The following is a 16370-nucleotide window of genomic DNA, read 5'->3' as shown; positions in this document are numbered from 1 at the left end:
CCTGGACAACTCTTACTGGATTTCTCACTCAGGTAGTCTGTGTCCTCTCTGAATCTTCAGGTTGGTGCTGGGTGGGAGTGAGGGACCACCACAAGTTCCGGCTGTCCCTCCTGCTCTGCAGGGGAACTTGCAAATGGGCCATGGAGTTGGATCGGGGCTCTAGCCAACTCCCAACCCTGAGTCCCAACTGCTCTTTCTGGTCAGTTGACTCCAAACTCCGCGCCCCTAAAACGGGCAGGATGGGACCTCTCACTCTGGAAGGGAATCTCTCTTCGTCCCACCTGCATCCCTAACCTTGGGGCAGACTGGAGGGGGGGGGTCCCTAGGTGGGAGTTGCTGAGTCCAGGTGCCCTCTGGGCAGGGTGAAAAGAAACAGAGTTGGGGTTGCACAACAGTCCTGGTCAGTTCCTGGTCCTTTAAGGCCAAGAGTTGGCCCGGACAAACCTAGGCTTTTCTTTCCCTTGCTTTGTTCCTCAACAGTGGCGAGTACTGGACTCCGAGTTCTCCCTCGGACCGGCCCGTTCCAGGTCTTTCAGGTCAGGGAGGTGAGGGTGGCACAGCGTGGACTTCGGGTACTGGAGGTCGGTTTGCTGCAAATCAGCCTCGAGCTGGGTCCGCCCGGTCGGGGACTGACAGCAGGAGAGCCTTGCGGCTTCTCCATCGATCGATGCGCTCGGCGCGCAGCGCGGTCATGGGGGCAAGCCTGGGGGTAGTCAGGGGCGGGGCGGCGAGCTTAGACTGGGAGGGTCGCGCCTGGCGGCAAGTCGCTATTGGCAGGCTGTTTGCGGGAGGCGGGCCCCGATCTCCCGGCGGCTGCGGGCTGCTGCGGGTGGCGAGGTTCAGCTCGTAGCAGGCGGCAGGGCCTAGGCACGAGTCTGGAGCGCAGAACCTGCATGTTGGACCCGAGTCGCCGGCTCACGCCATGGGTCTCTGCCTCTGCCCTAACCGCGCGGCCTTGCTACCGGGTGGCATTCTGGATCTCCTGTTGCTGCTCACGCTGCTCGCGGACCCCGGGCTCCCGGCCCGACGTCATCCCCCGGTGGTGCTGGGTGAGGCGCTCGTTCGGTAGTGGGTCTGTCCGCCCCTCCTGCCGGACTGACGGGGTGCGTCGTTGCTGTCTTCCGCGTCCGCATCTGTTCTAAGCACGGGGTGGGGGAGCCTGTTACCTTTTATCTGTTTTGTCACCGGAGTCAATCTTTCCACCCCCCACCTCACTGGTCGTGGGTGTGGTCAGCCTCCCACCACCTGCTCCCGTCCAGCATGGGGGGTGGGTAGGAGTTCCCGTACCGTTGTCCATGGGTCCGCCTGGCCACATCACCCCCAGCCCTGCTGCTTCTTATTCCCATTTCTTAGCTGGGAAGACCAAGGCCCCGCTCCTGAAGGCTGGTGAGGGATGTTGGGTGGCCTCAGAGATGGGTCCTTAGGGCTCATCTTGTCTTGGCTGGAAGGCTGTCTCCCTCACCCCTCTTCCAGTCCCACAGGTTTCAGAGGGCATTACTGAAAAGAAGCTCTTTGGGGGAAAGGATTGCTTTTCTAGCTGGCTTCCAAGGCTCACCCTGCACCCCTCAACTTATTAAGTGGATGGCATTGGGCCTGAGGGAGGGGCCCAAGGGAAATTGAGGGTAACTGAAGATAGAGGTAAGGGTTGGGCCAGGGGCCATGAACAGGTAGATGTCAGGGACTGTTCATCCACAAGCCTGCGCTCTAACCCTAGACCCTGACTTAGTTGGATCAGGCTGTGTTGGGGCTGGGGCTGAGGACCTCCCCTGTCTGCCCTTTCCCTGGCCACTTACTCTGGCCCCCATCCCAGATAAAGCAACCCTGCAGGAGCCACAGTGTCTTCCTGTGGTGGCTGGCAGGGGTGAGGCCTCTGTCTGTGGGGCCTTGGGTGCCTCCTTCAGGCCATCACTCCCACCCAGAACTGGTGTGTGGGTGGCCAGCCGGGACTCCTGAGAGCAGAGGCATACTGAGGCATAATGACATACTGAGTCTGCTGCAGCATGAAGCCCATGCTGTGTTTGCTGGGGTATTTTAATGCGGGTGATGCAGATCATAGAAGGGTAGGTTGGTGGGCAAGGGATCCCCCACCAGGACCTCCAGGCCAGTACATGTTCCAGGGGGATGCTGGGCCCAGGTTCATCCTGGGATTTGGGCAGACTTGACCCTGTCTTCCCTAAGCTTGCAGGGTGGGTCTAACAATGATCCCCAGAGATGAGGTCTGTGTTGAACAAGCACAGAGAATCCACCACCCCAGCCTGTATGGGTAGGTGTTAGGGAATGCTTCCTGGAGTGTAAAGCTGGAGATGAGGCCAGGAGACAGTTCTAGGCAGAGGGAACTACATGTGAAGGAGACTGGCTGGAATGGAGGTGGGGGGAGGGGTGGATTGTACAGGTCTCATGACTGGTTTAGGACATCTGGATTTTATCCTAGGGGGTGCAGGGAGCCAGGAATGGACCTGTGGTGTTCTGAGTGATGGATGTGGCATTGGAAGCAGGCAGTCCATGCCTCATACCTTTGTTATTGGGATTGATGCTAATTCTACACTCATTAATACCTTCAGTCCTTAGTTATCCTAGGTCACATCAGAGGTACCTCAGGCACTGCCCAGAGTCACAGAACAGCTGGGATCCTAACCTGCCTGAGTTCTCAGGGAGTGAGGCTGCTGGCATTAACCCTGAGAGAGCCTGCAGTAGACAGCAGATGAGCTGTTCCTGGGCACATAGTAGGGAAAAGTGATACAGAAGACCCTGGGCAGGGGGAATGGACTGTAAGCAAGCCATTGTCACCTCTTCCAGCCTCAGTCTGCACATCTGTAAAGTGGGGATAATAAGGATGACCTCCTCCCAGTGTTATTGGGGAGGAAAGGTATGTGGATGGCTGTTGTCCTACTTCTGGGCACAGAATGGGTCAGGAAGCAGTCTCTGCTATTTTTCGGGGTCATACAGGCCTGACCAGGGCAAAGGATATCCAGGCAAAGCAGATCTGGTGACTTCCCCTTTTGACTGTTTCCTCTTTAGTGGAGCCAGTGACCAAGGTCTCTGCACTGCCCTGCCCGGTTCACAGGCGTGTCATCCAGAGTCTACACCCACATCATGCTGGAGGTCTCCACCCCTCTGCGTCCACATCATAAAGGGAGGTGAAGGCTTCACCTCTCTCGACACTGTGGGATGGTCCCCAGGGAGGGCACACCCGGCACACCTAGTTGGCGCCCAATAAATGAACAAGAGAATCAAGCACTGGTTGTTCATGGAATCGAAGTGGAGCTGTGTTTGGGAGGTGTTCACGACATAGTATATGGGAGCAGGTGAAACCTGAAAGGTCAATAGGAGTAAGTAGACTGTGAAGGGCCTTGCATGCTAGGCAGTGGGGCAACATGGATGGGTTTCAGTGTCACAGGGGCCCGAGGGACTTGATAGGCCAGCTGAGGTGGAGGGAGTTCTTCCTAGAGGCCTGGCCACAGTTACCCCCATGGGACTGTGGCTAGAATGGTGTGTTGTTTCAGGATAGCTGTTTCTGACATAGGGTCTAGGTGTGCCCAGATGCTGGGTCCTTCAAGGTGATCTACCCTCTAGGACCTTACTGAACTCTGGACTTGATGAGGCCTGGAGACCTCAGGAGGCTGGAAGATACCAGTATGAGCTTCTCTTAGGTGTGTTTCTGTTCATCATCTCCCTCCACAAGCCTTCCACCTTCTCTGGATTCAGTTTTGCTTGGTGAAGTGGCTTAGTGTTCTGTCCTGTTCCCTACTCCCTCTCTCAGGGTGAATCAGGCTCTGCCAACCCTGTTTGTAGCCTGGGATTGCTGTGGGGGGCGGCGGGGGGGGAGCATTTGAGCTTAATCCTTGAAGTTGTGTAGTTGATGACAAGGCTATATCCTTGGCTAATCTTTGGGGATTCTAGAACTCAGAGGGGTCTCCCAGCTCCTCCCAGCCACAGCTCTCAGCTGAGCTGCAGAAATCGTGTAGAGAGACCTGTGTGTTTTTGCGGGGGGGGGGGGGTGATCCAATACAAGATCTCATTTAACAGGTGAGCATGGAGAAGTGACCTGTGCCTGAACCCCCTTCTAATAATCTGAATGGCCAGGAGCATGTGCCAGGGCAGATCTAGGGAATTCACTTTACCTGGGGTTGGGAAGGAAACCCTAGTGGTGTAGTGGATAAGTGCTATGCCTGCTAACTGAAAGGTCAGCAGTTCAAATCCACCAGGTGCTCCTTGCAAACTCTATGGGGCAGTTCTACTCTGTCCTATTGGGTTGCTATGAGTTGGAATCGACTTGACGGCAGTGGGTTTGGTTTTTTTGGTTTGGGGTTGGGAAGAGTGTCAGAGGCCTCCCCAAAACATGCCAGATCCCTCACAAGCCCCCGTGGGGTATGTGCCTGTAGGCTTCTGTTGCACTGCGGTGGGCCACACAGCAGTGGCAGCTTTTCTGTGTGGATATGGTGCCCTGGCGATTTCAGAAGATACGGAAGGGAAAACAGGCTGGTGCTAACCTCTGGGTCAAGGTCTCTGCTCTCTGGCTTTCCTGCCCCTGGTACTATCTTCAGTTTCAAGTGTGGAAAGGGGGAGATCTGCCATGTTATCTGTTGTTCTTGGGGAGGGGGAGATCTGCTGCATTTCCAAGGTTTTCAGGGGTCTCCAGCCTGTCACGCTTAGGGCCTCATGGATGCCCTATGCCCCCTGCAGTGCCTGGTGATTTGGGCAACCAGCTGGAGGCGAAGCTGGACAAGCCAACGGTCGTGCACTACCTCTGCTCCAAGAAGACAGACAGCTACTTCACACTGTGGCTTAACCTCGAAATGCTGCTGCCTGTCATCATTGACTGCTGGATTGACAATATCAGGTAAGAGTGAGGGGCATATGCTTAGAGTGCTGCTCACCAGTGGAACTCAGAGAGGCCTCCAGAGCCCCTTTTCATGTCATCCCTACCTCAAGAAACCCCAAAGTCATTGACCTCTCTCCCACCCCACTCCCTCAATCTGGTTAGCATCGCCTCTGTACTCTCCCAGACAGGACTTCCCTTCCTGCTGCTCTTGTCCTTACACCTTTTCTCTGCCCTCTCCAGTTCAGGCTTTGCTTTGCCTCTCAGAGCCATATTCCACACATGGTTTCTATGCTGCAGCCCTTCTTCATAGGCTCAGCATGGCACCAACCCCTGCCCTTGCCTGTGAGCTGCCCACTCTTGCTCCTCCTGCTGCCTGTTCTTTCTGGGGCGTGCCTTATCTCCATGCCTTTCCACATGCTATTCTTTTGCTCCGAAATTCCATCTTCCTACACCCTTTCACAGGAGCCCTAGTAGCAAAACAGTTAAGCACTTGGCTGCTAACTGAAAGGCCGGTGGTTCTAACCCACCAGCTGCTCTGAGGGAGAAAGATGTGGCAGTCTGCTTCCGTATAGATTACAGCCTTGGAAACCCTATTGGGCATTTCTGCTGTGTCCTACAGGGTTGCTATGAGTCAGAATCGATTCGATGGCAATGGGACATTCATTCAGCCTTTGAAACCTGACTTAGTCCTTCTGTGAAGTCTCCCCTGCCTAGCCCCAGAGCTGTTAACTCCTCCTTTCCCAAGGCCGCTCGAATGTTTCCTCTACTCCTCACACCATGCCAAACTTTGTTTCCAAGGATGTTTCCCTGATAATAAGATAATAACAGAATGAGAATGACAGTTTATTGAATGTAGACACTGTACATTTTATGTACTTTATTTTATTTAGCCTTACAACCTCCCTGTGAAGCAGGTACTGTTGTTTAACCTGTTTTACAGATGAAGAAATCTGGGAAGTTCAAAGAGGTTACAAAATTGCTTAGGGCCACTCAGCTGATAAGTGGCAGAACCAAGAGTCACACCCAGAATTGTGTGACTGAGCTGAAGTTCTCTCAGACTAAGCAACCTGAAGGCAGGGACCATGTCTCTGTTGTATCTTTATAGTATTGAAGCCAGGAATACAGTTAGTGCTCAAGAAAGGCTTTTGCTGTAATAACAACCAAGAAATATGTGAGTGGTTACATAAGTAGATATCTATGCTTATCTATGTGTAGGTAAGCACATATGAATATACGGTATGCACGTATAGGTATTTCTGTAGGAAAATGTATATACGTGTTTGTGCAACATATATATTTATATATAAAATAAAGCACATAGGGGACACAATTATGGATACTTCCTAGACATAACCAAATATCTCGCAGGATTGGGTTACTAGGTTTGAGGGCTTAGGACCATAATCTCAGGGGCCAACTTGGTCAATTGGCATAACGTAGCTTGCAAAGATAATGTTCTACATCCTAGTTTGGTGAGTAGTGTCTGGGGTCTTAAATGCTTGCGGGTGGCCACCTAAAATACAACTCTTGGTTTCTGTGTGTCTGGAGCAAAAGAGAAAGAAGAAAACCAAAGACTCGAAGAAGAAACTAGTCTACAGGGCTAATAGTCTACATGAACTATGGCCTCACGTACCTTGAGAGCAGAAGAACTAGATGGTGCTTGGCTACCACCGCTGACCGTTCCAACCAGGGATGCAATAGATGGTCCTGGATAGAATGGGAGAAAAATGTGGAGCATAATTCAAATTCCTAAAAAAAGGCCAGACTTACTGGGCCAGTAGAGACTAGAGGACCCTATGAGACTTGTCACCCTGGGATACCCCTTAAGCTTGAAACTCAAACTACTCCCAGTGGTCACCTATCAGTCAAAAGACAGAGTGACTCATAAAATAAATATCATCCCCTGTGAGTATACTGTGCTCCTCTAAACAATCATCTACGTGAGACCTAAAGGTCAACATTTACCCTAGACCAAATATCGGAGGTAAGGGGAAGAGAGAGGAAACTAGATTAAGGAACAACCAGAATGGAAATAATGAGAATGCTGACACATTGTGGAAAGTGTAACCAGTGTCACCGAATAGTGTGTATAGAAATTGTTAAATATTTAAAAAAAGAAAAAAAAAAGAAAAAGAAAAGAAAGATTTGAGCTAAATGGAGCCTTAAAAATTAGAAGTTTTTTCTGTGGGCGTGCTAGCTAGTTCTTCAGGCACCTTGCCCTTCCCTGTTGTTTATGATGCCTGCTTTCGTGGGCTCTTTCCTTCTCTGTGTGTGATTCAGGGTTATTTTTGGGCTGTTGATCTGCATTTCTATTTTTGCACCAGAGCCATGACCAATTGGAGGGGCAGGCTGGTGCTGAGAGGGGCTTGTCTGCCTTCATTAGTCCTCTGACCTGCTTAGACTTCCACACACCACAAGGCCGCTTTGGCTTTCCAGAACAGAAAGTTGACATGATCCCCAACAATAGTATAAATATCCTGGGAGCCTCCTCTCAACAGGGCAATCTGTAGCTTATCCCAGATGGCCCCCCAGCCAAGTGTAGGAAATTGTTCTGGAAAGCCAAAGCAAAATTGAACTCAATGCAACTGTTTCTACATGTACAATTTAGTGACATTGATTACATTTTTCAAGTTGTGCAACCATTCTCACCCCCTCTTTTCTGAGTTGTTCCTCCCCCATTAACATAAATTTACTACCCCCTAAATTTCCTACCTAATCTTAGAGTTACTGTTGTCAGTTTGATCCCATATAGATAGATCTTAACATAATGCTCAAGGCAGAGATTTTTTACTAGTTAAGCTAACCTATCGTTTGGTTTTAAGAAGACTTCAGGGAATATTTTTGGCTTAAGGTTTCAGAATTATCTCAGGGCAATAGTTTTGTGGGTTCATCCAGCTTTATGGCTCCAGAAAGTCTAGATTCCACAATAATTTGAAATTCTGCTCTACACTTTCCTTCTTTTGATCAGGATTCTTCTGTAGAATCTTTGGGTAAAATATTCAGTTATGGTAGCCCAGCACCATCCAGTTCTTCTGGTCTCATAGCCAAAACCCAACCAAACCCACTGCCATCAAGTTGATTCCGACTCATAGCAACCTGTAGGACAGAGTAGAACTGCCCCATAGGGTTTCCAAGGCTGTAAATCTTTATGGAAGCAGACAGCCACATCTTTCTCCTGTGGAGCAGCTGATGAGTTTGTACTGCTGACCTTCTGGTTAGCATCTGAGCTCTTTAACCATTGCACCACCAGGGCTCCTGGTCTCATGGCAAAGGAGACAATTGTTCATGGAGATAATTAGCAACACATTCCATTTCCTCCTACTCCTGACTCTTCTTCCTCTGTTGCACTAGGCGAATAGAGACCAATTGTTGTGCTTCGAATTGCAGCTTGCAAGTTTTTAAGACCCCAGGCACTATGCAAGGAAGTAGGAGGTAAAACAGAAGCACTAAACATATTATTAGACCAATTTAACTGGGATGTTCCATGAAACCATGACCCTAAACCTGCAAACCAAGGAACCAAATCCCAAGAGATGTTTGGCTGTACATAAGTAGCCTCAGCTGCTACTCTCTTTTTGTTGTTGTAAATATACGTATCATACACCTTTTGCCAATTCAACTTTTTACAGGTGTACAACTTATTGACAGCACTCTTAAAATAATCGGCTGTGGAGCCCTATCCTTAATGCTATTTTTCTATCGCCATAACCCGAAATTCAGTTCTCTGTAAGTGTCTTAGTATCTAGTGCTGCTGTAACAGAAATACCACAAATGGATGGGTTCAACACACAGTTTATTCTATCACAGTCTAACTTATTGCTATTGAGTTGATTCCAACTCATAGCGACCCTATAGGACAGGGTAGAACTGCCCCATAGGGTTTCCAAGGAGTGCCTGGTGGATTCGAACAAACTGCCAGCCTTTTGGTTAGTATCCATAGCTCTTAACCACTAAGCCACCAGGGTCTCACAGTCTTGTAGGCTAGAAATCCAAATTCGGGGTGTTTGCTCCAGCTGAAGGCCTTCTCTCTCTGTTGGGTCTGGAGGAAGGTCCTTGTCATCACTCTTCCACTGAACTAGGAGCTTCTCAGCACGGGGATTCTGGGTCCAAAGGACATGCTCTGCTCCTGGCACTACTTTCTTGGTGATATGAGGTCCCCCTGTCTCTCTGCTTGCTTCTTTCATTTATATCTCAAAAGAGATCGACCAAGATATAACCTAATCTTGTAGATTGGCTTCTTCCTCTTTAACATAACTGCCTGTAATCCTGCCTTACTAACATCATAGAGGTAGAATTTACAACACATAGGAAAATCACATCGGATGACAAAACGGTGAACAATCACACAATACTGGGAATCATGGCCTAACCAAATTGATGCACATTTTTGGGGGACACAATTCAATCCATAACAATAAGCAGTAACCCCCCTTTCCCCTTCCCTCCTGCCCTGGTAACCACTAATAAACTTTGGTCTCTATACACGTGGACATAGCTTGTTCCATTCCTCCATGGATGGTGCAAGGTGTGGAATCACCTTGCAAAAAGCAATTTGGCCTTTGTTCTTGGTTCTGTCTAGCCAGACCAATGCCTGACGCTAATGAGTAGGGGCTTACCAGACCAAGAGGGACATCTGGGAGCTTGGTGCTAAGCCTGAGGAGGCATGATGTAATCTGTCTTGGCCACTTGGTGAGGCCAAGAACCTTGAGCCCTAAGGCTCAGATGGAACTTCCTGCTTGGTGATCGAGCACGGGAGAGGGTGGCGCATCCCTGTTTGGACTTAGAAGCTCAACACGGAGACCGCTCCCAGACCTCACCCTATGTGTCTCTTCTGTTTGTATTCTTTTTGGCTGTAATAAAGCTGTAGCGTAAGTATGCTGTACTCTCCATGAATTCTGTGGGTCATTCCAGCAAATTAATGAACCCACAGTGTCAATGAGAGCCAGCAGGCGGGGTGTAATGAGGGTAATGTGTGTTCAGGGGTAATCTCTAAGTTGCACTCTTCCCTGCTTCCTGACAATTTGAGCATGGAGGGGCAATCTCTAAGTTGTGCGCCACCCCCCAATTTCAAGATGAATAGACATTGTAGCAGCACCACATCAGCAGAAATGCCTTCCTCCTTCTTGTCCGGCTGCCTTAGTCAGGCTCCTTTCATATTTGTGACACCTCGGAAAGTCGTTCTGTACCTTGTCTGGTACCCCCTTGGACTTGTGCCTGGGCAAGTGCCCACCTCGATGCAGTCCCCCCTCCCCCATGCCTCTTCCAGCAGGGGCTCGCATCTTCCTGTTTGGTGTCTGAAAGAAGGTGTCTTTCTAACGTGTGAGCTCTGACCTAGCTGGGGCTGAGAGGCTGGAGACAAGGATGGAGAAGTGGGAAGGTGAAGACTGGATCTATTTCCACACTTTGGGAATTGGATTCATGCTGATCCTTACCACGCAGTTAGTAATGAAGGTGGGAGCTGCCCACTGTGCCCCTTGTTTAGTGCAGATGGTGTGAGGGGGAGGGAGGCTGGTTCCTGGGTCTAATGTCCAGAAAAAGTGGGAGCCAGCTGTACCTACCTGGGTCTGTACAAGCCCTTTCTCGTGCTTTCCCATCCTTTCTCTAGGCCTTGCCCCCTCCTCCACCCTGGGTGGGTGAAGGGATGGCACACAGAGGCCGTAGGCACTCAAGCCCTGAGGCAGGTCTTTCTTGTCTGGTTCTGTTGTGCACTGTGCTTACCATCTCCTTTGACTTGTTGTGGTGGGTGGCAGGAACTAGATTTGTGGTGATGCGGTGATGGGTACCTGTGATTTAGACTGTCTCTTGGGGTCAAGTGTGTTCATGGGAGGGCCAGGACTAGCCCTTCCTTCTCCCAACTAGGTCCATGGCCATGGGGGTTTTTCAGATGAGTATCCTCATTCTTGGGCAGGTGACATCAAGGAGAAGGGACTGTTGCCTTGACAGTGTTCCAGTGTCAGGGTCTTTGGAGTGAACCTTGGTGGGAGTTCTCATTTGGATATGATTACTCCGATCTGTGTTTTACAAACTTGTTTTATTACTTTTTTGTCTCCACTATACATCTGACCAGATCTGGGGACGGGAGAGGGGTATGGCTCAGAAAATGGCAAAGTATTGGGTCATACCAAACTAAGTGTTACCTCTAGTTTACCAGCTTAGTATCCCCTCGTGACAGGCTGATCTACAATGGAACGTCTCGGGCCACACAGTTCCCTGATGGTGTGGATGTGCGTGTCCCTGGCTTTGGACAGACCTTTTCGCTGGAGTTTCTGGATCCCAGCAGAAGCAGTGTGGGTATGTAGCCCTCACTTATGCCCCCTAGAGCATAGGACTAGGGGTTCTGCTGGAAGTGGGAAGAACCCTGTCAGTTTGAGGGAGACAGCCCATGAGCTGTCTCTGACTTGTGTAGGTGTAGAGCCCTATAGCACTCCTCCAGTGACCTCTCTGCAGTAGATGTCACAGTCTCATTCGCAGGGGAGTTGTGGGTGGCTGGTGTTGGCTGTCACCTCTCTAATCTTGTGCATTTCTGTCCACAGGTTCCTATTTCCACACCATGGTAGAGAGCCTTGTGGGCTGGGGCTATACACGGGGTGAGGATGTCCGGGGGGCCCCCTATGACTGGCGCCGAGCCCCAAGTAAGCAACCATTCTCTTCCCCTCCCTGAGGTCTTGGGAGGTGGGGACAAGGAAGTCACAGACACCGTAGGCTCTGGGCTCTCCCTTTCCCCACAGGCCCCTGGCATCCAGCCCAGAGTAAGCAGCCACGATGTCCCCTTCCCCCCTGAAGTGTTGGGCAGTGAGATGGGGGGTGAGAGGTCACAGCCATCACACCTGATCAGTCTTGTCCATGTCCTTCCCCATCCCTCACCTCAGGACCTCTGGGCGTATGAGCCCTGGGGAGAGCTAAAGAGGCTGAGGTGGAGACATGGAGCCCCTTTGTCTCCTCCATTCATGGAAACATGGAGAAACCAGGTCATTCTCACCTCAATTCTAGCACTCTCTTCACTCACCCAGACCTGGGTCTGACCTAAGAAATAGTCAGTGGTTTGGGGCCCAGAACCTTTCCTGCCTGACCCCTGCCTGGCTCTGGCCTGCAGATGAAAATGGGCCCTACTTCCTGGCCCTTCGCAAGATGATCGAGGAGATGCACCAGCTGTACGGGGGCCCTGTGGTGCTGGTTGCCCACAGCATGGGCAACATGTACACACTCTACTTTCTGCAGCAGCAGCCGCAGGCCTGGAAGGACAAGTATATCTGTGCCTTCGTGGCACTGGGTGCGCCCTGGGGGGGCGTGGCCAAGACCCTGCGTGTCCTGGCCTCAGGTAAGACCCTCCCTGGCCCAGCATGGGGTGCTGGTGCTGGTGATGCCATCCTCTCTTTCCCTCCACCATGCCCTCCTCGGCCACTCTCATGTCTCTTGTCTTGGCTCAGCACCCGTCTTGCTCCAGAGTGGCATTCTTTTTCAAACATTTTTCCTAAAAGAGAATCTAAGAAGAGTGCTAATTCTACCTTCTCTAGACAATCACCCTTATAAGTTTCTTATAGCAAGTACACTCAGTGGCATAAGTGTTGGACACACATACACACACATACTCTCTCTCTCTCTCTCTGCTGAGGCCTGACTAACCTAACTTGGTTTGACCCAAAGTTCTTTGGGGGAAGCCTTTTCCCTCCTTCTTACTCTCATCCTCACTTCTTCATCCCCGCCTTTCTCCAGAGGAGGAAATTTGGACTCTAGTTTCCTATTCATGAGTTGCATCTCCATCTGTGGGCAGGGGAGCCTCATTTACTTCTGTGGGTAACACAGGGAGGAAGCAAGTGCAACCTGGCTGGGCCTGCGTACCTGGTCATTGGGAAAGCTGCCTTCTTTCCAATTGTCCCTCCTCATTCTACCTGCCAGCTGTAGCTGTAGGCAGGACTGGGACTGGATGGGACCCCTATTGCCTCTCACTAGGGGAGTAGTGAGCCAGGGCTGTGTCTGATAAGCTTCTTCCTCAAGTCACTGGGACTGCCTGATCAGTATATTGGTCAGGGCTGGTGCCTCTCCCAGCAGTTACCTTGGGTTGGCTGAACAATGGACTTGGGGGTCAGAGCCTCAGATATAGGGTGAGGGCTTATCCCAGCCTACTCTGCCCTGTCTGTACCTGGAGGGACAGACACGGTCACCTCTTGAGTCTGAGATGGGGTCATGGGGGAGTTCAGGCCCCGGTCCCTTTCACAGCTCCCCCATCAGCCCCCTTAGAGCTTTGCTTCAGATGCTGGGGAACTGTTCTGTCAGGCCCTGGCAGTCTGGGAGTAGGGGGTGGCCCATGGACCCCTAGGGGCTTTTCTTTTTTAGGGGTTCTAGAACCAGGGACCAGGCAAAGCTCAGGCCCTACAGTCAGTCAAGGAAGCCTCTCCGCTTTCAGGTACAGGGTGGGGTAATGTGTCATCATGGGTCAAGGACCGGTCAGAAGCCCCTGCTCCCAAACTCCAGCTCATCCCTTAGAAGCCCTACTGGCTGATGGGTGTGTTTGTGTTATTCACACTCCCGCTTGCTGAGGACTGTGGCTCTGTCTGCAGCCTCCCTTCCTGCCTTATCTCCAGCAGGCTTGGCTGCCCAGGTCCGCACACAGGCAGGTGGGTGGGATGAGACCAGGGCCGGATGAATGCAGGGTAAGCCGAGGAAAGGAAAAACAGCTCAGTGTAAAAAAAGAGAGGAATGTGTTTCTGGGCTGCCAACCTGCTGCTTCACCTCAGACATGGTCAGTGCCCACGGCCACAGTGAAAAGTGCACGGAGGAGAGAACCATTTACAGATGAGGAAACAGTAAATCACTCTGTGGGTGTGTGCTGCCTAAATCCCTGGTGACTAAATATGAAAAAAAAAAAAAAAAAAAAAGCCATGGTTCTGTGCTTTCCAGATGTAGCAAAATTAAGGGAAGCAAAAAAAGCTAATTTAGGGATGGTTGTTATCACGTGTTGATGATAAAAGCGTGGAGCTGCTGCAGTGTTGACAGGGCCACTAGATTGGTCTGGCAGGGGACCTGGTGGTGAGCATGCTTACAGCCAGTTTGCATTCCCGAGCACAGACTGACCAGAACCCTTTCCCTGCAGGGGACAACAACCGGATCCCGGTGATTGAGTCACTGAAGATCCGGGAACAGCAGCGGTCTGCCGTCTCTACCAGCTGGATGCTGCCCTACAACTATACCTGGTCACCTAAGAAGGTATTTGTGCGCACACCCACAACCAACTACACACTGCGGGACTATCGCCAGTTCTTCCAGGACATTGGCTTTGAGGATGGCTGGCTCATGCGGCAGGACACAGAGGGGCTGGTCGATGCCACGATTCCACCTGGTGTGCAACTGCACTGCCTCTATGGCACCGGGGTCCCCACACCAGACTCCTTCTACTATGAGAGCTTCCCCGACCGAGACCCTAAAATCTACTTTGGCAACGGTGATGGCACTGTGAACCTGCAGAGCTCGCTGCAGTGCCAGGCCTGGCGTGGGCACCAGGAGCAGCAAGTGTCATTGCTGGCACTGCCAGGCAGCGAGCACATTGAGATGCTGGTCAATACCACCACCCTGGCCTATCTGAAACGCGTGCTCCTCGGGCCCTGATTCCAGTGCCAGGCAGCACTACTGAATGACTTGGCCACAGCTGCTTCTCTTGGCCTCTGGGGCTGTTGTGGCCCACGGGTTTATTACCAACCATCCAAGGCCCTGGGTCTTATAGTGTGAAATGTTGCTTTTTATCCTCCTTGTGTGGGCGTGAAGAAGGAAGAAGTCATGTCTAAACTCAAGGAACCTTTGATAAAAAGAATCCTGCTGCTGGTGGAATTGTTGTGGCTTCAGGACTGCCTCTGCAAGGTGGATTGGCTGGCACCTGGTCTCAATCCCCAACTCCAGGGCCATGTGTTCCTCCTGCCCCTATGGCCTAATCATACTTGCCTACAATCCCCTGGCACCTCAGATTTCTTGTGAGGGGTGTTACTGAGCTGTGGTCCTTTCTACCAAGAGTCCAGGGGTGGGTTATTGGCCCTTAGGGTGATACCTCCCACATACTGGCCATAGCTCCAGGTCCATGTAGGCCTACTACTGGCCATACGTACTGGAACTGCTGGCGCCTGTGGCCTAGCTCCTTGGCAGTCTGTCTATAGCTTCTTGGGGGCGGCCCATTCCCTCTGGAGCTGAGGTGGATTATTGTGTTCTCCATGGTTCCCAGGCGCTTGGGCATTCATTCCAACCTCCCTCACCTCCAAAAGCAGCCTAGCCAGGCCTGAGTGGGGGCTCAGGATGGGGCAGCACATGGCCCCCCAGTTCTGGGAACTGTATCCCAGGGCCTCTGATCCTGTCATTCGGGCTGTTGACCACAGTATTGATGCTAATTCCCTTTGCCCTGGAATTGTGGTCCAGGGATGAGAGCAGAGCCCAGTGCCATGACCTTCTAGGTGCTTGTGGAGAAATGCAGCTCAGGGAAGCACCAAGGCTGCCCAAAGTTTCCTCGAACTGCCCTCCCACTAACCCACCACCACACTGCCACCTGCCCTAGGGGCTCTCCAGTATCCAAATAGGCTGGCCCAGGGTGAGAGGAGGTGAGGCTTCTGCTGAGTGGTGTTCAGTCCATAGGGACTAGCCCAGAAACTTGAGTAGGCTGGTAGGTTACCCCTTTGACAGCCAGGTGCCTTGGGGGCTCTCCTGGAGGTTTTCTCTCTGCTCCAGAGGTGCTTTGTGAGCCTCCCCATGATAGCAGGAATGGAGGATCTGGGCCTGCCCTGGTGGCAAAGGGGTCCAAGTGGATGACTGGCTATAGGCTGAGACTTGGGTCCAGCTTCTAAGGTGGGGCCCCCAGGCTACATTCAGGGACCGTGACACCGGCCTGTGGTGCTCTCCCACAAGGTTTCTGTGGAGCTGAATTTTCTCCATTGCATACATCCCTGATGTCTGTCTCTCCCTTTGTTCCTGAGCAGTGGGCCCTGGATGGGGCTCTAAGCAGCTGTATCACAATTTCAGCAATAAAAGTATTCTGGATGCTGTAAGGTACCTGGCCTAGGCTCTGCTCTGGCATGAGGGGAGGGAGGTGGCAGAGGGGTGAGAGGGCTTAGAGAGGAAGGTGATCGGGGGGGATCTTCACTGGGGCTTTGATGGGTTCTCTCAGCACTGAGGCATGGGCTCTGTGCCCCTCTTTGGGCTTCATTCTCCTGCCCCTGAGAGCTGCCCCATTTCTTGGAATCCAACTCCCTTCCTAGACTCAAAATCTGAACCACTCCTATTGGAATGTAGCTCCTGCCCTCCCCCTGCCCCTTCCTGCTTAGCAGGCCTCATATGCCACCTCAGAGCTAGGGGCCAAGGACAGTCCTGCAGGTCACCCTGGTTGCACTTCCTTTCCCAGCCTTCTGTCTTCCCACAACTTGTAGTTCTTAACATCTTTTGAACCTAAAATTAGGACATCACCCGTCCTTTTTGCTTCTTCAGGCTCATTTGCCCACCACCTCTCTGTCTTTGGGGACAGAGAGACTGAGAAGGAAGAGAGACCTGGCTGAGATTGGTATGACTGGAGATACAG

At 51.6% G+C, this 16370-nt stretch overlaps 1 protein-coding gene across 10 annotated transcripts; it reads left to right on the top strand.

Moving 5' to 3' along the window:
* The first annotated feature begins 399 nt into the window (after positions 1-399).
* PLA2G15 (phospholipase A2 group XV) lies at positions 400-15847 on the top strand. Of its 10 annotated transcripts, none has more exons than XM_064273862.1 (8): positions 400-536; positions 3019-3137; positions 3574-3650; positions 4684-4840; positions 10995-11113; positions 11356-11454; positions 11916-12140; positions 13914-15847. In XM_064273862.1, the coding sequence occupies exons 2-8, from the start codon at positions 3094-3096 to the stop codon at positions 14423-14425; spliced, it is 1233 nt and encodes a 410-aa protein (XP_064129932.1). In that variant the 5' UTR covers positions 400-536; positions 3019-3093; the 3' UTR covers positions 14426-15847. The 10 variants fall into 10 exon arrangements, with proteins under 10 accessions (XP_064129932.1, XP_064129936.1, XP_064129939.1 ...); XM_064273860.1 differs by lacking the exon at positions 400-536 and adding an exon at positions 935-1049; XM_064273861.1 differs by lacking the exon at positions 400-536 and adding an exon at positions 992-1103.
* Positions 15848-16370: the final 523 nt, after the last annotated feature.

Source organism: Loxodonta africana, chromosome 21, assembly GCF_030014295.1.
Source record: "Loxodonta africana isolate mLoxAfr1 chromosome 21, mLoxAfr1.hap2, whole genome shotgun sequence".
In the NCBI taxonomy this organism is placed as follows: Eukaryota; Metazoa; Chordata; class Mammalia; order Proboscidea; family Elephantidae; genus Loxodonta; species Loxodonta africana.
The sequence above is the reverse complement of the archived record's forward strand: the minus strand, read 5'-3'. Positions and strand labels throughout refer to the sequence as shown.

Bases quoted from the DNA above. Each gene is read 5' to 3' on its own strand.
- PLA2G15 (XM_003417037.4), top strand. From the start codon at position 923: ATGGGTCTCTGCCTCTGCCCTAACCGCGCGGCCTTGCTACCGGGTGGC. The intron at 4,841-10,994 runs GTAAGAGTGAGG...CCCTCGTGACAG, and splicing joins TGCTGGATTGACAATATCAG to GCTGATCTACAATGGAACGT. The intron at 11,114-11,355 runs GTATGTAGCCCT...TTCTGTCCACAG, and splicing joins TCCCAGCAGAAGCAGTGTGG to GTTCCTATTTCCACACCATG.